Source organism: Phalacrocorax aristotelis, chromosome 9 (genome assembly GCF_949628215.1).
Source record: "Phalacrocorax aristotelis chromosome 9, bGulAri2.1, whole genome shotgun sequence".
Lineage (NCBI taxonomy): Eukaryota > Metazoa > Chordata > Aves > Suliformes > Phalacrocoracidae > Phalacrocorax > Phalacrocorax aristotelis.
The window spans coordinates 12,615,549-12,641,122 of NC_134284.1; the positions used below are offsets into that span (position 1 = coordinate 12,615,549).

Genomic DNA, 25,574 nt, shown 5'->3' on the forward strand with positions numbered 1-25,574 from the left:
CAACTTACTTACTAGAGCTGTGCATTTATTCTCTATCCTGAGAGATGACTCCTATCCCCAGAGATGAGGCCTACCCCTTCCCTTTTGCAAATAATATTCTGAGACTTTCTCAGGGTGTATTTCTTAATATTTTACCTACATTTCCCGTTTCTTAAGGTCATTCCATTCCTTCTAAAAGCTTCCCTCCCTCTACTGCTCCCATGGCCTGTTCAGTCTGATGAGTGACCAACCTCTGGAGAACTGTGCCAGTTTGAATGACTCTTGGATGTGGTGTCATCTTTCCATGGCTCAGGTTTTTGCTGGGTGTTTTCATTTCAGTATGTGTTTCATATAAAATAGCTCCCTCTTCCACAACTTTGACAGGTCTGCTGGGAGTAAATGCATCTGCAGAGCAGAATCCAGGTATATCCTTTAAGGGATAAACTACCTGTGATACTGAGGCATCAGTAACACTACTGATAGCAGCTATGCCCGTGTTGCAGATGTGGCCAAGGAACACTTAAATGTTGGAGGAAGGGGTTTGAATCTGGCTGTCAGATGGAAGTAGACTTTTTCCCTGTCATATGTGTGCATGGCTGTCCAATCACTTGCACCATATGTTTTCAGTAAGCTGTGTACGCACAGTTATTTATTTGATACATTTCCACACCCCACCCCAACCTGAAGTATAAGATGTGCACTCTTAATTATTAAGTAAACTTCTGAGCAATGCAAGCAGGTTTCTCTAACTAGCCATTACAAGGCTTCTTGCACCTTTCTCTGATGCATCTGGTTCTGGTCATAGGGAGGCAGAATGCTGGCTGGAAAGTGCTGGCCTTGTCTGGGCTGGCAAGATTTTTGTGCTCTGGGATGTTTATGTTCACTTAAACATTCTCATGCTGTGTTGCTTCCACTTAGTCGTTTTCTAACACAGAAGTTCACATCTGAATTTGCTTGCATGCTCTTCTATAATTATTCAGGTCCCTGCATGTCATCATCTGAAAATGAGAAAGAGTGATTGTAGGCCTAGACTGAACTCTCTAGTCAAGCGGTTTGTGCTAGATGTCCTTTGGGACAGGGATTACCAAATGTCTGTGTGGGTTTGATGGAGGTCTTAGGTGTTTGCTTGTGCTCCCTTTGAGGGGCGGGGAATGCTGTCCTATCATCCCTACTGACTTCTCAGACTAGGACTCCAGCGTTCGTTCATTCTGTCCTCCTCTCACTTCTCTATTACTTGTCCATGAAAACAGAAACTAAGTGTGGTGTTCTTTCTATTGCATGACTCATTCCAAGCCCAGTGTAGAATCCAGGTCTCCATCTAATATGCATATTTTCTTGCCTTTTGCTCCCTCTGTCAGCTGCAGCTTCCTTACTGAAGCTACAGATTATCTATAGGGTCAGCAGGACTGGGAGCCGTCACCAGTCATATAACTTTGAAATGATTTGTGAATCATGGAATGGGAACAGCTGCTTTAGAGGAAGGTGCAACATCACAGAACAGTTATCTCATAAAAGTCCACATGAAAAAATTTTTGTATCTCAGTAGCTATGGCTTATTCTCTGTAGTTTAAGGGCTTATCTCACTAACCCACTCTTGTTTAATCCTTCCTAATACTCTGGGTGGGTGGTGATCAGACTCCAGCTGACTTGTGTTGATGTGCTTGTCACATGTTTCTGCTTACTTGCACTGTTCATATATACACTTCTATCATTCTCATTTGTGAGTATTTTTACACTAGGATACTTACATATGTATCTATATAGTTATGCTTGCATGGATTTCCAAACATCATTGCTTTCTCATGCATAGGCTCTCACATGCTTTAGTTCACAAAGGCATGTGTCCATATGCATATTCTCATGCTTTTCTAGATATTGTACACTACTTCACAATCTACTTTTTCCTTTTTTTTTTTTTATTTTCTCCTCCCCTACTTGCAGCACTGATGGCCAACGTGGAGGACCTGATTATCAAGACTCTAGTTTCTGCTGAGCTAGCCATTGCCACAGCTTGTAAAACTTTTCTTTCACATCGTGGCAGCTGCTTTGGTAAGGCACTGGGGGCATCTTTGTTGGTTGGCTCTTGAGTGGTGTTTGAAACTTCCAGCTTTCTGCTGCTACAGAGGAATATGCATTCCCTATTGCAAGGAAGCCGGATACTGGTTTTTTTTCAGTATATGCCTCTGAGGGCAGGGGATGCTGATTCACAGCTGCCCCTGTGTCAGTGGTGTTCATCAGAATCTCATGCTAGAAAGTGGGATGATGAAAAGGGACTTCAAAGGGAACTGGGGAAGTGCTGGAAAGTTGAAGTTACTGACCCACTAGTGCCCTTGTAAAGGATAGCTATGGATGGTTAAACATCCCTTTAGAGCATTTAGTATTTTCTGCTGAGCCATCTAGCCCAATGTAGTTCTGAATTATTGTCCTACATGCATCCTAGGGACGAATGTGTAATGCAGTGTCTGGAATGACGGTGGTGGTAATGCTTCTGGGCTTGTGCTTGTATGAGAGTACCACATGGTGGCGTCAAAGTCTATTTCTGGCAGAAGCTGGATGCAGAACTATGTGCTGGCAATGGGATTTGAGAACTTGTTGGCAGCAGATGCTGGGACGAGGTCCAGAAAGCAGCGGCTGGTACCACAGTGTGCCTTCTCCTGCTTTCCAGTGGCTGCTTCCCAACCTTCCCTAAAGAGGCCTCCTCCTGCTCTTAGCTGCCCTTTACTCATGTGGATACATGCACGAAGATGGAGTCTCGGGGCAGGGGAAATAAGACTAGAATTAGTCTCAGTGCTTAAACCAAAGACGAAGCTTGGCTTAAGCTATTCTGTGTTTAGGTATTGGGACTTAGATTCAAACTAGCTGTGACAGGTAAATCCATTTGTGTGATCCTTGCATTGCACTTGAGTATTGGCAATTCTGCAGCTTTCAACACTCTAACATAAATGTTGTCATCTTTGGATATTCAGGGGTGATGAGACAGTCAAGAATCAAGGAGGTAGCCGTGGCTGAATGTTGTTTAGTTACCTGTCAAACTAGCTACCTCTCTGACCTTAGCTCCTCCTGCCTGACTATGATGCCTTTGTTCAAAGTTGGAGAGCCTTGGCATACATGGGGACTTATCAGTTAGATAATGGTTTTAGTGAAGTAGCAGTTTATCAGCTTCTCAAGAAGTATCAAAGTTGGATTAAAAAAAGCGCACCAAAAAACTTTAACTGTCTGTGTTTTTTTGCTTTTCCCTTTTCTTCCCTTAGTTGTGTTTCTAGATTCCTCTGAGCTGTGTATGTGGAAACTAATGTTCCTCATGTACTTTCAGCTAGGCCTGGCTCTGAGGTTATCCCACTTCCTGCTGCCTCCCCAGGGCTGCACTAACCACCCTCTCAGATGCTCCCCCACAAATAAACTGTTTTGTTCCATTTATTTCAGTGTAAACATAAATTAAGAGCTTCCCAGGAAAGAGAGCTTAAGTAGGAGCCATACTGCTTCCCTAGGGAGCCTGAGGCATTTCCAGAGCACTCTACTTTCTGCCACCTTCCCTCACAATTAAGTGGTGGTCCTTGTCCCAAGGATTTGAACTGCGCTTGTCATGCTGTATGGCTCATTCTTCAACCGTGTGTCAGGTTCTGACACTCTTTGGTTATGCCATTTTAACCCCGTTGTAAAAAAGGCAGTTTTTCTAGCTAGAAATGTTCAGAATGGCTGAGTTCATAGATGTTAACATGAGGGAGAAAACCAGGAATGCAGATTTCAAGGCAGCATGCAGAGACTCCCAAGAGCCTTTTTTTGGTTTTTTTTTTTGTTTGTTTGTTTCATTCTGGGCTATGAACAATGAAACTGCATGTGTGTCCTGAGAAAGACTGATAATTTGAAAAGTATCTCAGACTTCAGAAACCTGTATCTGAGATTCAGATACAGAGGTAGGCCTTGTTTGGAAAGCTTCTAGAAAAATATGATTAACTTAATGTGTATTCTACTGTAGTCTTTGTAATGCTGTTCTAAGGAATAGTACTCCAGCACAATTGCCACCTTTTTGCTAAGCATTAAACCACAAGTACTTATTTGGCTAGATTAGGTTGCCCACTTTATTTCTCTGACAGTTTAGCACTGCTGTGGTCCTCCATTCCTTTCCCAAGTAAATGTTTTTTAAGTATTTTACTTTTTTTCTAGATTTCAGGGATGAGACTCCATTCATGACTACTTCATGTTCTAAAATAAGACTGGTGAGACAGTCTGTATGGTTCCAGCTACCCATGCTTGCCTTAGAAAATGAGAGTGGTAGGTCAAGATGATTCTTTTCGTAATGTCAAAGCAGAGTGCTGCTGACAATTTGTGGAAAGATTGTAGTGAGTCCCCTTTTGGCCATGTCTTGTGAGCTGTTTAGTTCATTCTAGTAATAATGAATTCTCAGAGGACTTGGGATGCTCACTAGTTTTGTTCCTTTGAAGTGCGTCACAGAAAGTAGTGTAAGTACTACCTGATTTTATTGCAGCCTTGTTCATGCATTGTTACTAACAATGTGATCTCAAGCCTCTATTTTGTTCTTTATGATTAACTAATAATTCCTCATGTAAAATTAAGCTGCAAGTGAAAATTGTCTTAACCAGTAGCTCCAGAGGAGGGCATGCTGCAGGACTCTGAGCCACTGCATTGTCCTGAAGCTGGTCTCCAGCTGAGTTGTTTGTTTGCCTCTGGAGCCTTCTTTAAGAGAAACTGGATTTTGCACTGACTTTGAGGGACATGACATCTCAGTGGGAGCAGGAGGTATGATAGGGATACATATGCCCAAGCCAATTAAAGACTGCATTGTTCTCCCTCCTGGAGTAAACACTTCTGGGTAGGCTAGAAAAGGCAGTCAGGCCTGCTTTCAAACAGTCTGAAAAACCTCTCAGGTCTTTTGATGATCCAATGTGCCAAGGTAGGTTTTGTAATATAAATATGCCTTCAGAATTGAACAAAACTGTCAGCTAAACCTGAAGCTGAGTTTAAGGAATTGGTCTTCTAGTGATAGTTCATGTTAGAGTAGGGGTCTGTACTGCACTGTTTTACTTACTTGTCACTTCATAGCCCTAAATGGTACCTAAGTGATTGTTGCTGATTTAGCACCCCGAGCTTAGCTGAAAGAGGCAGGATCCCTGTTGGTGCAGGAACTTTCTGGTTTCTTTAGGAAGCTGTTCTCAGCTTGGTAGCACCTGTTTTCTTTCTCAGGGTGCTGGGGCAGACCTAGAAAGAATTAACTCTTCCAAAACAGCCTTAAAGAAATTACCAGCATTGTCAATTTATCATCAGTGGACTTGTGTTACCAAAGTCTGAATTAACCCTGGCTTCTCATTCCATCTTCTACTGCCATTGTTTCTTGTAGTGACATTGAGGTCTTTAGCAGATGGATGAGAACATGGAAGTGAGGAACACCAGGTTATTCTTGTCTCCTAGTTTGCTTGGGGCTAAGGTTGTTGGAGTTTAGGAGCTTGAAATCAGAAGAACTCTGGCTAATGAAGTCAGGAAACATGCTCTCTTTGTCCTTCACCTCATGTACCCATATATCTATGGAGTCAGCTGGCTTTTATTTTGATCTACCTGCTACTATATTTTCTATATTTGGCCACCTAAGTTTGTTGAAGAACAAGCAGCAGCATATCTACTCTTCTGTTCCTCAGAGATATAAGGTAAGTTAAGCGATGTCTGAAGGTGGTTATTGGGATGTTAACCTCTTCACTCACTATGATCTCACATGCTGGGTTGAAGAACTTTCTCCTTCATGGGTGATAATTTATTTACTTTGGAAGATTAGGATTATAAAGGGAGCTCAATTTGTGCCAAGACTCCTGTTCAATATCTATAGGTGATAAGCCCAACTGTAGTCTTCTCTTCACCAAAGAAAGTAGTGGTTTTCATAGAAGGAGGGCAACCGAGATGGTGAAAGGTCTGGAGGGCAAGACTTAAAAGGAGTGGCCTATACTGGTTACCAGAGAGAGGAGATCAGCACCACCTGCTCTGCTGCCCTCTTGAGGAAGTTGAGGACTGTGATCACAAGGAAATGGATTGAAGCTGTCAGGGGACGTTCAGACTGGATATTAGGAAAAGGTTCTTCATTGAGAGGGTAGTCAGTCACTGACACAGGCCCCTCAAGGAAGTGGTCATAGTACCAACCCTGTCAGAGTTCAAGGAGTGTCCGTACAATGCTCTTAGTGATATAATTTAGTTTTAGGTAGTCCTGCGAGGAGCAGGGAGTTGGACTTGATGATCCTTATGGGTCCCTTCCAACTTGAGATATCCAGAAGACTTCTATTGGGAATGTTACTAAGTGTCCTTCAGGCTTCAGCAGAAGGAAAAAAGGTTGAGAAGTCATAAGTGATGGTCTTTCTCTGATTACCTATTGTGGAGAAAGTGCCCCTAAGTGAGATAGTTACACATTTGGCCAAGCTAGTATGACAAACTCTGGCAGGTGCAGGCTGCATCTCATGAAGTAGACAAGAACGCAAACATGTGGAATTACTCTGTCCCCTGTTGTTGGGTCCTCTCCTGTAATAACAGCGAGAGATAAACCTTTCTCTGTTAAAATTATGTTCTCTAGAAAAATGAATTAAGCTGTAGTATTTGGAGTTCAAGGCAAATTCCTGCACAAGACTACAGGACCTGTACTTTTCCCAAAGTCTTTGGTGTCTAGAATAGAGGATTCTGTTCTGTTACTTGATATGACTTGGTGTGGCATTTTGCTTATCAAAGCCTAAACTGTTATGCTGGCCTTTTGTAGAGTAAGAGGAATGATTTGGGACTGTGGTAGCTCCCAAGATGTAGATTTGTTCATGTCCCCGTAGCTGTTAAGGTGTGCTCTACCAGGGTTGAAGCAGGTACTGTGCCATCACTAGATAAAGTGATGGAGTTCGTTGATGGATAAAATTATAGAGTTCTTTTACAAAATACCATGTAGTCTCTGAAGCCTCAAGTTTGGCAGTATGTTCAACAAAGCAGTAAGTCCATCACTATACTCTTAGAAGGTTTTCTCCCTTGCACTGAGTGGTTGCTGCTTTGGATGAAATTGTAGCACAGTTAACTTTTCTAACTGGACCTCCTTGATACATGTGGCTATAAGCATCATCTGCAGGACACCTTTATATAAAGCACAGAAAGAGTAGGAAGGAGAAAGGGAAGACTTGAATTTCAGTGGCACAGGTATAGTTCCTTACATTAGGAATGTCTGAAAATATGCTTCTGCTTAAAATGAGATGATCTGTTTTTATTGCAAAAGCAGAAGAGTTGCATATTGTGCAGCTTTTTTCAGTGTATGTATTTCCCTTCATAACCTCAGGTTGCCTCCATTCAGCTACAGAATATGTACGTTGCAGTAAAGCTGCTTCTTTTTCCCCAGTGAACAAGCTGAAAACAAAGACCAGAATTACAGTGACCCTCTAAGAATTGAGCTTATTCATTCTATGCAAAATCATGAAAACATTGTTTGTGCTGCCAGGCTATCACTTGTGACTTAGTTTCTAGGCTTACAGAGAATAGTAAATGCTTTGGGATATTTTCTAAAAGGGAGTGCCAGTGCAGTGTTTGACAGGATTATAAACCAAACTTGGAATACGTGGTGGTTTACCAGAACCAAAAAGTTTGAGACTATGTCTCTAGCCTTCCTCTTAGTCTTAAATAATGCCATTGGCAAAAAAATCTCTGGCTGATCTGTTGCTGTTAGACTTTAGTCTGAAGCTAGCCTTTCTCTTGGGAAGCTCGGTCAGCAGTGATATCTCCATGGGTATTGGAGGGGAGAGGCAGGCTGTTCCTGCTGAGTCTTGGCAGCAGCTGGTACCTCCTGATACAATTCCAATCTCTTTAGAAAACTGCAAGGGTGAAGCATGTTTTTGTGGATTGTAGTAGCAAGAGGAGGGGAGCAAGGGAAGGCACTGTGGAATATTGGTATCTTAGTTTGTTCTATTCTTTCCTTAAAAACAGCAGTGGTGCAAAGTGGGTTGTCACAAACCTACCATTGCCACAGCCTGAGGCATTCTGTTTTCTTTACTTTATCTTTCTTCAGTCTTGCTGAACTTGGTAAATGCAGAGGATATATTTCTGATCTTGCTGCGCTCATGTGACTCTGCATCTTTGTGTTGCCTATGTATTTATTTTTACAAATGATAGTGGAGTTTCACAGTAGAAAGGATACTTCCTCTGTGTTTAATCTAGATAGTGTATTTTCCAAATGTGGAAGAGGGCCAAAGAAGTTTCTAGGATAGTTGAAACTACAGGTAATTTACCTTCTGTTTGTGCCCTAGTATCCTAGGCAGACTTGAGAACCACTTTGTGCTAAGCCCTATGTGGGAACTTGTGAGGCTTGATTCTGTTGCCAGAACATGAATATTGCATAACTCCTGATGCCCTGAGGTAGCAGACATCTGTCTAGAGGTTGTAGGTATGACCTAGAATACATAAGACTTGGGGCATTATGGAGCAGCAGTGATGTCTTCCTATGAGAACCTAAGGCATGGCAGATGGCATTAGATGTCATTGTTTGACAATGGAATTGAGTCAACAGGGATACCCCAAAGAGCTTACTGTCCTAATAAACAAGGCAGACACAAAGGAAAGGAGTGTAAAGAACCAGCAGCACAGTCAGGGCTAGCTAAGGTCGAGAGGTTTCCCATATGTATTTGTAAAAGTGGACAGAATAAGTGAGTAACTGGGTGGGAAAGAAGAAGGTTTAAAAAGCAAGTGGTTTGGAAGGGATAAAAGTGTGGGAGAGGAGGACAACGCCAGAGTAACCAAAATACTAGCAAAGGTCCTTTGAGGGGCAGAGGAAGGGAATGGCCTGCAGCAAAAGAAGCAGCAGCTAGTCAAAACAAAATGCTCTGCTTCCTGACCGGTGTTGGGTGGTCACAGACCAACAGCTGCCATAGGCCCACTCATTGCTTCTCTGCCTCAAGCATGAGCTGCCTCTCTGCTGGAGTTTGCTATGCCATTAAGAGTCACAGGTTGTCACCAAACCTGAGACTGTATTTTGAAATAATGTATTACAATCATCAGAAGTTTCTTCTAGTCAAAGTGCTTTGCTAATATTTACACTTCTAATCCCCACCTCCTCCGTTTCCCTCTACTGCAGCCTTTCCCATCTGGGGAGCAAGAGAGCCAAATGTAGATTCAGCCTCATTTCTTTGGAGTGAACCAACTCCTTAGCTCTCTGCTGTTTTGCTTCCCACTCAATGTCTGGCTACACCGTCTAGAAAAGTGAGCAGGCAATACTCACTCTGCTGTCATTTCCCCCTGCTTCCAAGTCCCCCCCACAGCTCATTAACTTCACATTATAAGCTACATGAGCTCTTGCACAGCTGTCTGCATAGGAAGATCTTGTCAAGCCATCCAGCTCCCCAGAGCCAGCATCAACGTCAGGCAGGTGACAAAAGGCCAAGGCCAGAATTCAAGGAAAGCAGCATGGCAATGAAATTCTCCTGCTTTCACTCCAGGCACTAGGGAACTGGTTAATTCAATGGAAATCCTTCTTCTCTGCCAATACCCTGTTCTGCAGTGCTGTGAAAAAAATATGCCTAAGTTGCCCTGATGATAATTAACTGTATTTCTTAATGCTGGAAGAGGGAATTACATTAATGCCAACTTCTGATTTACAGTTGTCTTTGTGTAGCATCCTTCTTGCAACTCTTTCCAAACTAGAGAGAATGTATGTATAGAGTGAAATAGTAAAATCAGTCTTGGAAAGGGAAGTTGGCTTCCATCTGACCTGTGTAGAGCAGAACACATCTAGCAGATGTAATATGTTATGAAAGTTTTAGAAACTAAGGAAAAAATATTTCTACAGTAATTTGCTGCAAAGTGGCAAGCTGTCAATAATATAGAGAGTTATGGGAGGTTGTCCATGTCGATGGAGCTGTCAAGGAAGAGATTCTTTTACTCCTGTGGGGATATTACAGAAAAAACATACAGGAATAATTGAAAAGAAGGTGATGCTTGAAAGAAACAAGACTTTCTATAGCTGACTGGAACAATGAATGTAGGTATTAAAAAGTGAAAAGGAGAATGAAGTTCTGTTGTTTCCAGGATCCAATGGAAGAAGTAGATTGGACCTGCTGTGTGTGCTTGTCTCAATTCCATGCGAAAACAAGTAGTAGAATTCTGTATGAACTGCAGTTTGTGGACAGCAGAGAGTTTATTTTTCTATAATACTTTCCTAAGACTGATTTTCTGCTTCCCTCTTTCCCCCACAAACAGAATATATTTAATCTTAATTCTGAGGAAGTGAAATTTCCTGCTTGTGGAATGTTATTTGTTCAGCCCTAAAGAGTTTGCTGGATTTAACATAAATTATATAGATAGAAATAACATGATAGAGGCTAATGTTGGACATTACCTGAATGTTTAAAGGTGCAGTAAGGTGAACTTAGATGTCTGCTGTGTTTTTAGAGCTGTATGGTTTTGATGTTCTTATTGATGACACACTCAAGCCCTGGCTGTTGGAAGTGAACCTATCCCCATCATTGGCCTGGTAAGTGATTCCCAGTTTAATATGAGGGCAGAGGCTGTTACTAGAGATGGTTGCCCTTGAAACTTGTGGTCCTAGGAGGACACGATTTCATGATGCCTGCAGAGTATTGTTCCACTACTAAAGAGCTGACAGAAAGGATAGTCCTTTGCTTTTGCTTTTGCATAAACAAACTTATTGCAGCACTAGGTTTTGAAAGAACCCGGTTGGGATTCCATTTTCTTTTTAATTATTTCTCCTCCACAGTCCATCATCATTGTTAACGCTTCATAATCTCCCATCATAGGCGAATTTTGAAACTCTCCAGACTATTGTGTGGGGTTTCAATCTGCTTGGCTGAGTAGAAACTTTAAGATTTTGGAGTCCAAGCAGAGTTCAGGCATTATGCTTGACTTGTGTAAGTAGTTGTACGCTTGGGCTCAAATTTTTGGTCTTGTACTCTCTTCAGCTAAAATCTAAAGGGTGAGTTTTGTCTTGGCCCTTATGCTGACCCTCATACTCCAATGAAAATTGAGGATTTATTTTTGTAGATCTCCAATTATGTGTGTTTTCTGGACTACTGTTTAACTTTACAGGAGCACAGATGCACAATACACTTTTGTAGTACTGTGAGTAATATTTCAGTTATGATGGTATAAATAAGCTTTAAGTTATATATTCCTGGAACAAACATATCTGACCTTCATCTTGATTCTGTGCCATCCCTGTCCCCCCACCTTATCTTGCACAGAAATTTTTTTCAGACACGGTTCATAACCCTAGCGTCCACAATATCCATTTTGTTTTCAGGTGCAACTAGAATGTTTCCACAAAATTTAATTTCCTGGTTTGGTCGTTTGGGCTTCTATACATACACACTGAATTATTTACATCCTTTACTACTTAAAACTCTAACTCACATCTGCATCCTTTCCTCTGCTTTGTTACAATTGCCATTTTCTTTGTCCAAGCTGTTGGCATCTTTCTCAGTGCTGTAGAACATGGCTGATTTTTCTGCTCCCAAGGAATCAAGCTTTGCCTGCTTGATCTGATTCATTGATTTTTTTCCACTGGATAAAATCAGGGATGCTTCCCATCTGTCCCAGCTGTCTGATCGCTTCATATCTATCACTTTCCCCGATCATTTGTTCCCATCTATTAGAACTAACCCATCTGATTTTATGACTTTATGTGGAAGAAGCATAGGTAATTGTGGTCTCTAAGAATTCTGCGACAGCAACCTCTATCTACTCCATGAAATGTAGCATAAATACGTTCAAATGAAATGTTTCTAGCCAAGTGGAGCTAAAACAGGGCTGTACCTTGCTGCATTAGAAGACTAAAGCTGTGGAAAAGGATAAACGGAAACAGATTAATCTGTTGCTGTTTTGTCTTTACCTATGTGTGTGAAAATCACCTAGTTTTCCTCCCATGTTGATTATGTCTGTGGTAAGGACCAAAACAAAGAAACTCTATGGGAAGATATCTTGGATATTGATGTGTTCCTCTCATTTAATGCCAGACAAATAATTCCTCTTGTCCTCTATTGCATGTGGGGATAGTGATGCTCCTTTGGACCTGAAGATCAAAGCTAGCATGCTTTCAGATATGTTCACTCTTGTAGGTGAGTGTAACAAAAAGCTCCTTCAATCTTTCCCTCATCTAAAAACAGTAAAAGGTAGGTTTATGAGCTGCATGTTATTAGATAAGTAAAATAGAGGAGAACTCTAGTTAAGGAAACTGCTGTATGTAGCACTAGGAAGTTATATGTGGACATTTCAGCTTCAGAATTATCTGGCTGTTTGTGATGCTTAGGTGGTAGTAAAAGTCCCTAGTTTGGTATTTGAAGACACTACTCTCTCTCTTTAGCAGGTGACTTCTGTTTAGCCATTAGAATTGGTATTCATGTGTTTTCTTAGGTTGAATGTGTGGGTTCTGGTTAGGCTATGTTCAAAGTAGAGTCATGCTTGTGAAAGCTGCATGACTTCCTAGTGCACAGCAACTCTTAGGCATTCCTAGCACATCTTGGTTCAGTTACCTGATGCAACTTACCCCTAAGAGTAAAAGAGGCAGAATTATCATCAGGTAGCCTGCTCAGCTATTTAAGAAACAGAGCCAATCTCTATGCTGCTATTCAGTAACCCATGTTATTGATTTAAGTGCTTGGTTTTGAAGCAAGTTCAAGTTTTATTCAAAAATGTAATGCAATGTACAGTTGGGATTAAACAAAGCAAAATAGAAAAAAGAAAAACATCCTTTTTGGTCCTTGGGCAGGGACAGGAAGGTCATTTATAGACTAAGATCATTAACAGGAATGCTAGGTTTATATTTCAGGGTTTGCCTGTCTTAAAAGTTCTCATGTGGCTCCTGATGCCCATAGGCTTCGTGTGCCAGGATCCAGGCCAGCAGTCAAGCCGGGCCATTTATCATTCATCTGAATCTGTCAGGAGAAATCCGTACCAGAAGCTGCAGGTAAGTGACTTCAACAAGCCAGAGCTGAGGAGGATAGCAGGAAAGTCATTCTCATTGAATTTGGCTCACAGGTGAGAGAGCCAGTGAGTGAGTGAGGTCATCTGGATTTCTAGCATAACTACACAAGAGACTCAGGGGATGTACCTGAGCTATGGGCTGTTCAGCCACTTTTGTTTTGTTGTGGGCAGTAAGCTTCCAGAATCCTAGAGCTTTATGAATGTCTCCAAGACCTCCTAGGCAGAAAGAGCTTTTTGCATTTGAAATTTAAGGCTGCTTTCCTATTCACTCCTGGAATCTCTCACTTCCTTTTCTGTGGATCCTTGGACTGAGGCCTCATGTGGCTTGCTGTGACTGTCCATTACCTTTTCTGCTGAGATAGTGCTTTCTTAGCACTGTGATGCTGAAGGGCAGTTGTTCTCTATCTCTTTTTGGCTATGAGGTGGATTCCATAAATATCTGTGGAAGTAGAGCACTCTCAAAAGGCAGGGAGATCCCTTAATGTCATTTGGACTTGCAAAGTGCATTTCTCCACGGGCAAATCGGCAAACAGTGTATCCTGACATTCTCTGCAGCTGATATATATGCTCCAGTGAGGGACAGGCAACATGGCTGTGTAGCTCAAGTTCAATTAGGAAATGAAAAGTTATTTCTGTTCAGCGGCAGAGTACCAATACACTGTCCATTTTGGCCTGCTCTTTGCTGGGTACCTTTTGTCTCAGATTGTTAGATCTTTGATACTTCTGTTCCCATTCTCAGTTGCAAAGGGTGCTTTAATAGAATCACAGAATGGTAGGGGTTGGAAGGGACCTCTAGAGATCATCTTGTCCAACCCCCCTGCTTGAGCAGGTACACCTAGAGCAGGGGGCACAGGACCGTGTCCAGGCAGGGTTTGAATGTCTCCAGGGAAGGAGACTCCACAACCTTCCTGGGAAGCCTGTGCCACTGCTCTGTCACCCTCACAGGAAAGAAGTGTTTTCTCATATTTAAGTGGAACTTCCTGTGTTCCAACTTGTGCCCTTTGCCCCTTGTCCTGTCATTGGGCACCACTGAAAAGAGTCCAGTCCCATCCTCTTGACATCCACCCTTCAGATATTTATAAGTATTGATGAGATCCCCCCTCAGTCTTCTCTTCTCCAGGCTGAACAAACCCAAGAGTCTCAGCCTGTCCTCATAAGGGAGATGCTCCAGCCCCCTTGATCATCTTGGTAGCTTTCTGCTGGCACCTGTTTTGTTTTCCTTAACTCCTTCATGATGTCTCAAGTTTTGATTTTTCATATAGACCATCTTTAATCATTGTAAAATCATTGCTTTTTGGGAAAGAAATGCTGATACCAGCATTCTTGGTTATGGGATAAGTATGGCAACTTCTGTTTTCTGAGTTTCACCAGACTGGACTGCAAGTTCCTTGTGCAATTTCTTTGGTTTGACTCTCTGAGCATTTTTCCCTCTAGGGAAATGAACAATTCAGCTGCTTCCTTTGTAACTTATTGTTGATTTAGTTTGGAGCTCTTTCAATTAATCGTAAGCAATAAGGGGCCCTCGACCTGTTTTGTATAGACCAACTGTAGAGAAGAACTTGGCAGTAGTACAGCTAGAAATAATAGATAGGTCTCTTGAGACTCCTTTCTTACAGCATTTGCTCCTCTTGGACATTGGAGAGGAGGAAGGCAGCCTGAATACCACCAAAGGCAAGAAAAATCTAAGCTCCTATGATAATAGTTTTCTTTTGAACTTACCCCTGTCATTAAACTGGTCTTGCCTGTAGGCCTGATGCCAGATAAGTAATACAGGGTACTTTTTGACATTCTGCTGATATTTCTGCACCTGTTTTGGAATTTTAAATAGCACCTTGTTCCTCCACAAGAACTGGAATATTGTTGAGATATTTAAATGAAATGGCTTCTGGAATTTCAGGATTTTTACTATATTTTTACCGCCTCTGTTCTACAAAGAGTTCTACTTGACAGCATCTGTTTCTTCTTAATACATAGCTCTTAATTGTCACCCAGAGGTAAATATTTATCTTACAAAAATACAAATTTTGGTACGAGAGTTGAGTTCATTCATCCATTCTGCAGAGCTCTTTTCTGTATGCTTTTGAAAAGTATGTGTATGTCCAGGTGCATTCTGCACAGTTACGTACGTCTGAGGTTAGGATTAGTGCTGCATTTGGAATGGGGATGGGATGCATTTGTGGAGGATATGAGGAAGACCTGAACTGAGATGATGGAAGCCGTTAGCTATATCTCTGGACTTCAGTTGTATCCTTTTGCTTTAGGGTACTCGCCACACATCTGCAGCTTGGTCAGGGATTATAGTTTCTTGGAGTAAACAAGGTTTTTATTCTTTGTGTGTCTCTTGCAGCGTCCTGTGTCTGCACAGTCGCAAACAGCAAACACTAGATCGGTAAGTACCCTTCGGCTCCCTTCATCAATACAAGGGACACAATTTCAAATAGTACCTTGTACAATGCTTTTGGTGCAATTGGTCCCAAAATATATTTTGCAGCTAAGTAGCCTGGTGAGAGGGTGAAGACAACAAGAAAAGAGGAGATGGATAGGTATTGGCATATGATTCCACCTGGCAAGAACAAAGGTTGGAAAAACATTTACATCAGTTCTAGCAGCTTAAAAAAAAGAGTAGGTGAGGTGTGCTGAGAGCCGAGGTCAGCAGGGTCAAATCCCTCAAAGTTTTTAAGCCTACAAGTATTTCTGAACTGCGGTTTAAAGAAATTGGGTGTAGATGTTTAAGGATAAAGTTGTCACTCTGGTTATCAAATGATGAAGACGGTGGCAGCACAGTGTTTGGATATGGTAGGCTATTGAAAAGGACAGTGCAAAAAGAAAGGAAGAGCTGGTGAAAGCAGCAGCAAATATGAGTGTAATGCCAAAAGGGGGGAGGAGGAAGAGGAGGAGGAATTTTTGTCTCGTACTACAGGGGATGGAAGAAGTCTGAATGAAAAAGATAGCACGGTAAATCTGTGTTGACAAAATTCAGATGGCTCCAGAAGAGAAGTAATTTTCTGTGACACAGCTGAAGGAAACTTGAAATGTTTGAGAGTGAACTGGGTCAAAATAGATAAGAAGGATTTATTAAAGATAATGGAAAAATGTAGACCTATCATTAGCCTAAGTCAGACCAATCCACCTCTCATATTTGGTACCATCCTTGCAATCCATATGGACAAATCAATGTTAGTTTACAATTCTAAGCACCTGGCTGCATGGGGACAAGGTAGTAATGTAATAGTGATTGATTTTTTTTTTGTGAGGTTTCCCAGCAGGAAGGAAGGTAGGAGAGACGGAATAATCTTGAGAACTTAATTCATTCTACGCATTGACATTTATGTCATTCTGTGCAAGTTTAGCTGAGGCTAAGAGCAAAAAGTCTTATTGAATAATGAGGTTTCTTAGAGAAGGATCTTTGTGCCAGCTGCTGTCAGTGCTTATGTAATTAGAATAATGATGTGGGACTCAGAGATGCTTGCAGAATTTGGAGATAAAACAAAGTGGTTGGATTTATCTATACGTTTACAGATAAGCTCAGTCAAAGAGGAAACAAGATCTTTCTGGAGTTGGTGACATTTCTGTGCTACAGCCAGAGAGAATTCTGCAGTGAAACACTGAAAAAGGTGTTTGTGTAGGAAGTTCAGTAAAGTGTTTTTCTCTAGCATTTTGACAGTAGTGTAGTTTGTTCTTAGGTAGGAGCCAGAGCTGCCAATATGTAGGCATACATTTTCTGTTTGTAATAAATGAAATCTCCATTGTATCAAGACAACGGAGGTGATTGCATTGAAGTATTTCCTTAGTAAAGGAGATAATCTGATAGGATGAAAAACTTCCTGTAATATTCTCTTTGAGCAGCAGTTCTCACATGATGATTGTTATGGTAGTGTCAGGAAATGGTTTTTTAAGAGGAGGTTACCTAGCAGGAGCTCATAGAGGAAGTTATTAGCTGTGGTTTTGAAATGGAGGAAAGCTTAGGAAGAAAGACTGAAAGCCTTTCAACCTAATGCCATCTACAACATCAAGCAAGCCTGTTTCACTACTGACATTTTTATTTCTTCTGCAAATGCTTGTCTCTTACCTTCTTGTCCAGATTTTCTTGTTTTCTCTTGTTTTATTTAACCAGTTTTCATTAGGCTTAACCAAATGTTTCAGCTGGCACCTGCTATGTCTGTTTTCTCTTTGAATTTTTCTGTGCCAATCACTGCAGTGTAACCATTCTAGTGCAATGCCTGTTGCTTTTGCAATTGCTTCATCTGCGGATTCTGCATGGCCAACTGCAATTTCTAATGAGACAGAGAGAATGGAATTCAATTCCAATAGTCCTTACACACAAAGGTACAGCTTGATCTTGCCATGAGTTTTATTTGTATCTGTGCAGCATGGGATATTCCCTGGGCTTATCCATTTTAAGATTTCTGTCATGCTTTTATCTTCTCCCTAGATTAAGAAGGCGCTCTCTGCATTCTTTGCTCAGTGTAGTGCTAAAAGAAAATGTGTATTTTGTATAAAGGCATGAGACCTTCTCAGCTAGACTCCTCTAATGCTGTTTTTACAGAGATAGTTTATCTGAACTACCTAAGACCAGCTAAACTGTACTTCAGAACATGTTCAAAGATTTCAGTCTTGCTGGGATTTTAAGATTTTATAATCCTGCTAATTTGAAGACACTTTGAATTCCTGTCCTTTGTTAGAATTGATCAGAACTGCCCATCAGGTTAAGAATGAGCTTGGAGAGACTGTCTGCAAATTAGTTCTTTTCTTTTTTTTAGAATTGCATATGTATGCAAATTTGCGTGATGTGTCTACGTACATATACAAGATCTGTCCATTAAGTGTGAGAAGTATCAAATTGAGATCCAGCAATATAGTAACAAAAGAGTAACAGGTGGTGAATTGAATTTTTCATTTTTCCTGCAACTTTATGTCCTTAGTGAATTACAGTTCTGTTCTCCTAGTGTAGCAACACAACTGGAACAGTGTGTCATGGTTCTGGTACCGTTGAGGTGTGAATCCCAGTGTATTTGGGGCCTGTGAGTGTGAATGTTGGCTCTAGTGCCCCTTGGGTGAGGATTTTTCTGTATGAAATCCTGGCTGTGGTGCTTTTAGGTATGTCTCATGTTTTTCCAGAAGGGGCCAAGGGTGTAAATACTAGCACTGGTGCCTGAATTGTGAGTCCTGCTGTGCTAAAAACTAGGAATGTGAATACTCACACTTAGTGCCTGCTGGAGTGTGGAATTGTGAATTCCGGCTGCAGTATTCTGGAGCGTAGATCCTGCTGGGAGTGGGGTCCTGGAATTTGAGTATAAGCTTCTTTTTTTTTTTTAAAGTAAGTGGAGAGAGGAAAAGGAAAAAATCTGGATTCACACTGTCTCTACAGCGTACCCGTCCTCTCTCTGCCAGTGATGCTGAAATTAAAAACCCGATGCCCTCAGGCAGGGAAAAAGCAACAGGAAGGCAAGGCAGCTCTGTGCTAGGTCTCTCCATGGAGGAGGTAAGTAGGCTGTTAAATATCTTCTATTTAGTTTGGCTTTCATGCAGTATGTGGGGTGTTTTGCTCAGCAAAGAGCAAGTGCATATATATGAAAAACGTGACAGAAGAAGTAAAAATTTTGAAACAAAACTGCTGAGTTTTACTGCTGGTACTGCCTTTGCCCTCAGTAATGGCAGGCATACATATGTGCTGCAAGTAGTGATAGACTCCTTCAGAATTTAAATGCAAGATAAAATTGCTTAAGGATATCATATGTACCCAACTCACTCCCAGGACTGCAGTAATAGTCTTGTCCTCTGAAACTCGGAGATTTTTCTATGGTTCATTTTCCAACGTATCTATTTTGCTGGTTATTTTTTTTTTTCTCTTTTTATTCCAAGATAAAAGTTCTTCGTCGAGTGAGAGAGGAGAATGAACGGAGAGGAGGCTTCATCAGGATATTCCCTACCCCATTAACATGGGACCTTTATGGGTAAGAATAAGAATCCAATAGGATGGCTCAGTGTTGCACTGATGCTTTGTGTTGAGGGATATTCTGTGTTAGGTATGTGTATATCAACCAGCTTAGCAATCAGAAAGACACATACTGAGGGTTTTGATAGTTTATTTTAGTGTTGAGGATGCTTTTTTCTGATCCCTTGTTTTTAACTGCTGCTGCTTTGCCTAACTGCGCCTCATGGAAGGCTATCAAGCATTGTTTCTGATGTTGCTTTTCTGTCAGAATAAAAATGTCTTCATTTCACATAATCCATTCCAGCTCTCTGCTTTTGCATCCTGGAGCTGCACATACTGCGTACTGTGTCATTAGGCCATAAACAGGATATGGGACTCATCCTGTGAGTGATGCTATATTATGCTTTTCTAATTTTTTTTCTACTCTTTAATGTTTCTCATCTCTTGCCTCACCAGGAGGTTCAGCTGAGAAGTGATAGCTCTCCACCTTTTTTCTCTTATTGTACAGCATATTGTCTCAATCCACTTCTGAGAGGTTTCTTATAGATCATTCACTTCTGTATTACGCTGCCTTTCACTGTGTTGAGCTCTATCTTGATGCATCCTGTATGTTGTTTTTCTAGATCCTTTTTAGAGCACAAGACATCAATGAACTACATGCTGGCTACACGTCTGTTTCAGGACAGGTAGAAAGCTTTTCTATTTGGGAGGGAGGCAAAGGGCACAAATAGCATGAAAACAATTAATTCCTCATTTATCCCATGTTATAAACACTGGTCTGTGATTTACAGGGGTGGTAATAGTTGAATGTCTCTTCTCTAGTGTGCCAGTGAATTAACACATTTTTATGTGTTGCATTTCTGAATCCAAGGGCAAACAGGGCAATAATAAAAGGCATGGGAGTCATTGGAGTAAAAAGGTGACTATAGACCTGAAAAATCTTCAAGCACCTAGGTTCCTCTATGAAAGGATTATAGGTGATCCTTACTTAACTTTTGTTTAAAGTTTAATGTCACTTTAGAGCTTGTCCTCATGTAAAGTAAGCACTGAAATTTACTCCAAAGGCTTAGTATCTCTATCTCTTGACCTATGCAAGCATGATTTGATGCCTCTTTCTCTGGGTTGTCTTGGGTGGAAATGACTGTTCATGCTGCTAGCTGAACTTCCATTGAGAGTTGTACGCAGTACCTTTCACTGTATGTTTAACACCCTTCCTTCCCAACAGTGTTTCTTATCCAAATTTGAGATCCACTATAAAGTAACTACAGAGTAGGGATAAGGTTGCTGACTGAGGAGACAGTATTTACAAAAGCTCTTCCTACATCAGCACTGTATAATTTTTTTTTCACGCTGTGTACTTTCAGGGATGTGTGTAAAGGGTAGGTCCAAATAACACCTTCTCCAATTTAAGCCAGACAGTTGAAAGCATCAGTTGTAGAATAGCTGCTCAGTTTTCCTCTTCTGGAGCCTTTTTTTTCCTCTCCTTTAAGATAGAACTCACAAGGAATTATTGAAATTTGGCCTTTTTGTTGTACATATGAAAGACTTTGGAGGCTTTTTAATCCAGTGAATGATCCAGAATGGAAGGTAATTTTTGCTGTTTTTCCATTTGCAGGAGCAAGATGAAAAGACACATAATCACTGGGAAGTCCCGGTAAATGGCTTCTTAATTAAATAATTTGTACTATGTAGGATGTATTCTAAATTTAGATTTCTGCAGCTTCATCTTCCACGTCCTGGCTCAACACCTGTTCTACCTGAAATCCATCATACAGTGAGCGAAGAGTATCCTAGTATGTGGAGAGCTTAAGTTTTTTTGGATTGGACCTTAAAATTGCTCCTCTTAGGCTTCCTACTTTGGCATTGATAAGTCCCATCATTGAGTGCTCTCAAAAGATCCCGTAATGAATGAGGGTTTTGGACTTCATATACTCATATTCATTTTGCCAGATCTAGAAGATAAATGGAGCATCAGGAATTTTCTGTGGATGTTACCACTTCTACCATAAAGGGCATGTGTGCTGGCAGAAAGTTACGTTTGTCCCCCTTAAGGAATCTGGCAGGGTTGCTTCTCCCTTGGTTTCGGCAGAATTTGTAGAAAGGTTGTCATTTTTCACTTGGATTATTTTAAAATTTTTATCACTGACTGAACAGCAAAGAACAAGATGTCTACATAAAAGGTTCAGAAGACTGGACTCAAGTCCATGTGCTCTCTTCCCACTCCCCTCTATTGTTTTGTACTCTTGCAGTTCAATTTTCCCTATTAACTGTGCCTTAAGCTGCTGCATGATGGACAGATGCTGCTCAGTCATGAAAGTGTGACACTAAACGAGTGTGTTTTGGGTCTTTGAGAGATGATGTTCTGTAAAGTTTTTGCAAGACTCCCTTCAAACATTTGCAAGCTTTAAATAGAGTGAAGTTAGACTGATCATAAATACGTCTTCCCTGTCAGGAAAGAGTGAAAACTGTTTCTTGAAGAAATTTAATCTACTAAGTCTCTTGTATCATCAGGGAGAGAAGTATAAAGGGAGATTGAGGATGTCTCTGTATTATGCTTCCCAGAGCAGGTCTTAATGGAAGGCTGGATATGAGGCTTGAAGCTGTAGACTCTCATGCTTTTTTTTATGAGAGAAAGCTCATTTCACTGGAGTTACGGAAGCGCCAGCAATGTCGTGGCAAGGCGAGAGCAGCACGGACAAGATCATCAGGTATGCGTGGCTAGAGTTCTAGATGAGCAGCTATTAAAAACCAAGCAAGTTTTTGTTCAAAATGTGAATGGGGTTGTTCTGGCCTTTGTAGTCCCTAAAGGGATTCACAGATTGAAGTTAGTAGTTTTCATTTCAAGTGTTCATAGTTTTCACTTCATTCCTCTTCTAAGCTTCCTGCCTTCTTAGCGCCTAGAATTTCATTCCCACCATTCCACATCCCCGTGTATATGACTAAAGGTAATCAATATTTTCGTGAAGATGAGCTTGCGGTTGCCATTTTGGGTACAAGAATTCAGCAGTATGTGTGCCTCTATTGTCCTCCAGTTTTTCAGAGAAAGATGCAAACTTGGGACCTTCCAGGCTGGTTCTCCTACACAGCGGTGACTCTAAGCTGTTGGAAAGAGAAATCGTTTTCATCCAAGCTAATGTGGGAAAAACTTAAAAGGATACAGAGATTAATGATCCTCACAAATGACTGCCTCTGAAGCCATTTTCTAAACTCTTGCTAGTAGCTATGTCATACTGACTGCAGTGGGAGAGACTATATAGCATAAAAAGATTTTTGGTGCTATGTTAAGGTTATGTGATCTTTATTGGCACCTGTGGAAGTTTAGATTTTGCAGCTTTAGTTTATCTGCACAAAAACACCCCCCAAAATTAGTATATACATCAACTATGAGTGTGTATATATGTCAGTATATATGTAAGAATCAGGGTAAAAAGAAGAAAATGCCTTTGTTTTTTTAAACTTTTTTTTTTTGTAAAGTTAAGACAAGAATCTTGGTCTGTCTTCTCTGATATTGGGTAAATGGTCTTCTCAAATGTTTGATACACAAGCAGAAAGACAGAAAGAATAATAAAGGGCAACAATAATTAATATGCTGTTCTGAAGTGCTAGTGTTCTGTCCTGGTAGCAGAAAAGAGTTTAGAAATAAACCAAAGGGTATAAATAGCAGGACAGTCTTCCCCACTTCTTTTTATTCTTAACCAGCTTAGGTGATTTCTCCTCTGCTACAGGGACATCAGAACCAACAAAGCTGTCCCTCAAGTCAGACACAGAAGGTGAGGAGGAAGAGGAGGTGAATGCAGATGAAGATGAAAAGCTAGATAGAACTGTTGGCTCTTTTTCGGACACCGAGGTGAAAAGCAAGCCAAAACTCACTGACTTGGTGAAAACTACTTGTAAAGAGAGGTTGCCAAAAAAACTTGACAAGAAAACTGGAGATGGAGGAGAGCCATTTCTTAAAAAAACAGACTCAGAATCTCAGTTTAATTTGCTGCAAATTCTTCAAAAGCATGGAAACCTGAGGTGAGAGATTTCTGCATATTGCCTTGAGTTTTGACAAGCAGCTAATATTGGTTAAAATATGGAGGATGTACACTTAGTGCCACATTATGAATGAGTGTGAGGACGTAAAAGGACCCTAGAGAGAGGGGCCTGGATTTTTGTCTAACTGTGGGCTGCCTTAACAACTAGTTGGCACAGAAGGGAGATAGTTACAAAGACTGTCAGTTTACCTAAATGCCTGACCTGTTGGATCAGCATAAAATGTAAGCCATAGTTCCCATTGCTAATCCTTTACCTGGTGATGTAAACTGCTGTTTGGTCAACTCAGGCTTCAGAAATGCCTCTCTGTCTTAATACAGGATGCCTGATATTGAACGCTAAAATTTGTCTTTTCATTCTTTGTATCCCCAAAAAAGCGAGTATAAACATATGTTAAACTATCCAAGAAAGGTTGGGTAGGAATACCCCAGTGCTGCCTCTCCATGAAATTAGTTTTCTCATTTTTGTGCTTTTATTTTTGATGATAAAATTTTTACCTCTAATAATAATCTCTGCTCAAGATCATCACACTCTGAGAGCAAGATAGGAAGTCATTTGAGAGTGACAAGTTACTGAAACATCTTACTGCCTGCTGTTGAGTATGACAGCGTGGAGCAGAGTATGTTCTGATGCATGGCTCTGTTGCTTGAAAAAAAAGAGAGGTGCTGGAGAAGATTCTATAGAATAACACCAACCAGGGTCCTACTAGACATTTAGAAGCATGATCCTCCCCTTAAATGTGGGTAGTAAAACTGTCTATTTGCAGAGGAACAGGAAGGGCAAAAGGAAAGAGGGATCATACCTATCTGTGAGGAGGTTTTTACATATTCTAGATATGAAGCGACATTATGTTTTCTGTGAAAAATCTCCAAAGGTAGAGAAAATACTTGTTGCTTGTTGTTGCTTGCTTAGTTTAGTCTCTGAGAGGATTTATGAATTACCAAATGGATTTGGGGATTGTTCTGATGTCTTCTTGTGGCAAGAATGTTTGCCTTCGTGACAGGGAAGATTCTGAAACCTGTTTTGATGACAAACATAACAATGCTGTCATCTACTTATATATAGAACTGGCTCCTGCCAAGAACATAAGCTCTGTCTGGCATTCCTGGTAGAATCTTGCTCAGCACCCAGTAATGTTGGGATTCCCCATGGAAGTGTGTAAGGCTTGTGGTGACCTCATGTTCCAGGATTGTTCTGGGCTTGGCCCCATCTGATCTGTCGTTGATGAAAGCTTTGCTTGTGGGGTCAACAGGCAGAGGAGCTGAAGTAATGAAATTTTCATCCAGAAGAAACCAGGCCTGTTCTCGTCAGTTTTTGTAAGTGGTAGGACATATCTCTCTCCTTTAGTCAGCCTGATGAGGCAATTTCTGTGTCTTCCACATATTGTGTGTTATTGATAAAGAGGTGACAGTCAAATGAAGCATGTTCCCCCAACTGTGCCATTCCCAGGGGATTAAGTAGAAAAGGGGTTTCTTGTTTCCTTAATTTAAGGCCTCAGGTTTCAGCATTCCACACACCAAAGGAGAGGCAGTGCTATACAAGGACCTTCTTCAGTTTCCTATTTTATAATCACAGAAGTATCAGGTGCAGGTAAAGAACTGTATTACTGTGCAGGTGTTGATTAAGGGGGGTCCTTAATTCCTAGCAGCATAACTCTTGAACTCCTAGTCATGTGATGTTTGTTACATCTAAAACAAACCTGGCAGCCCTAGAGAGTCCTCAGGGGAGAGCCTTTTCTGATATATGTTGGCCTGATGTATAGAGTATTAGTTCTTAATCAGGATTGAGAGTGCTCTCCTGATGTTCCACATGTATGGAAGAGAAGGTGGGTGTGGTGACTAGCAGCATACAGAGCTCAAAGGTGTTACAAGGCTTGCTGTGCATTCTGGAGTTCACTGGAACACAGGAAAAGTAAGCAGATATTTTTATCATATTTTAGTTACTTCAGTAATGGAACAGCTATCCACAGAGGATATTAGTTTGACACTCTTGTGAACTCATCATTTGCTTAGCCCCTCTTTGGGCCTGGCATTGTCTTTCAGAAGCATTGAAAGCTAGTGATTAAGCAGGTCCATAGATACTTTTAATGCATTTTAACTTCAATTCTTATCTAAATTGATGCATTGATCTCTGTAAGTGCTATTATGTTGTATGGTTTCTACATAACACTGTAACAAAGTATTAATGAAATTTACAGACCTATAAAACAGGAAGACTAAATTTCTGGACTGAGTTTTTGATGAAATTTCAGGGACTTTCATGTACATGGAGTCATGAGGACTGTATAAGTACCTGAGAATATTCCTAAGAAGCAAAGAATAAGTAGAGAAAAAAATGGTGAAGTTTCTCAGGAATCAGTCTGAGGCTGATTTTAATAATCAATTCAAGAATGACACAAAATGTAGAAATGTGCTAATGAAATTTGCTGATGGAAAAGATTTGGGAGTTATTACCATAGTAGGAAAGTACTAGAATAAATATAAGAAGAACTGGATGACCTTGAGGATAGGAATAATATAACTAGGATGAAATTCAGTAGCACAAAGTGCAAAAGCATGCTTAGAACTAATAATTTACAGCAGAAATTCTTCAATCAGCTGCGTGTTCATGAACTGGAAATTAATATAAGGAAAAATACCTGGCATGCTTGTCGATCACAGGAGGCTTGTGAAGCTCT

General features: G+C 40.8%; 1 protein-coding gene across 6 annotated transcripts in view; it reads left to right on the forward strand.

Moving 5' to 3' along the window:
- The window catches only part of TTLL5 (tubulin tyrosine ligase like 5), a 142,048-nt gene that overhangs the window by 30,799 nt on the left and 85,675 nt on the right, over positions 1-25,574 (forward strand). For 4 of the 6 annotated variants that reach the window (XM_075103527.1, XM_075103526.1, XM_075103530.1 and 1 more), the window contains 11 exons: positions 1,921-2,028; positions 10,381-10,462; positions 12,001-12,062; positions 12,819-12,910; positions 15,275-15,316; positions 18,296-18,409; positions 18,790-18,881; positions 19,486-19,548; positions 20,478-20,516; positions 21,425-21,570; positions 22,588-22,879. In XM_075103527.1, the coding sequence (XP_074959628.1) occupies positions 1,921-2,028; positions 10,381-10,462; positions 12,001-12,062; positions 12,819-12,910; positions 15,275-15,316; positions 18,296-18,409; positions 18,790-18,881; positions 19,486-19,548; positions 20,478-20,516; positions 21,425-21,570; positions 22,588-22,879 (1,132 nt within the window). The remainder of the gene's footprint in view (positions 1-1,920; positions 2,029-10,380; positions 10,463-12,000; positions 12,063-12,818; positions 12,911-15,274; positions 15,317-18,295; positions 18,410-18,789; positions 18,882-19,485; positions 19,549-20,477; positions 20,517-21,424; positions 21,571-22,587; positions 22,880-25,574) is intronic. The other 2 variants (XM_075103529.1, XM_075103528.1) reach the window with 1 other exon arrangement.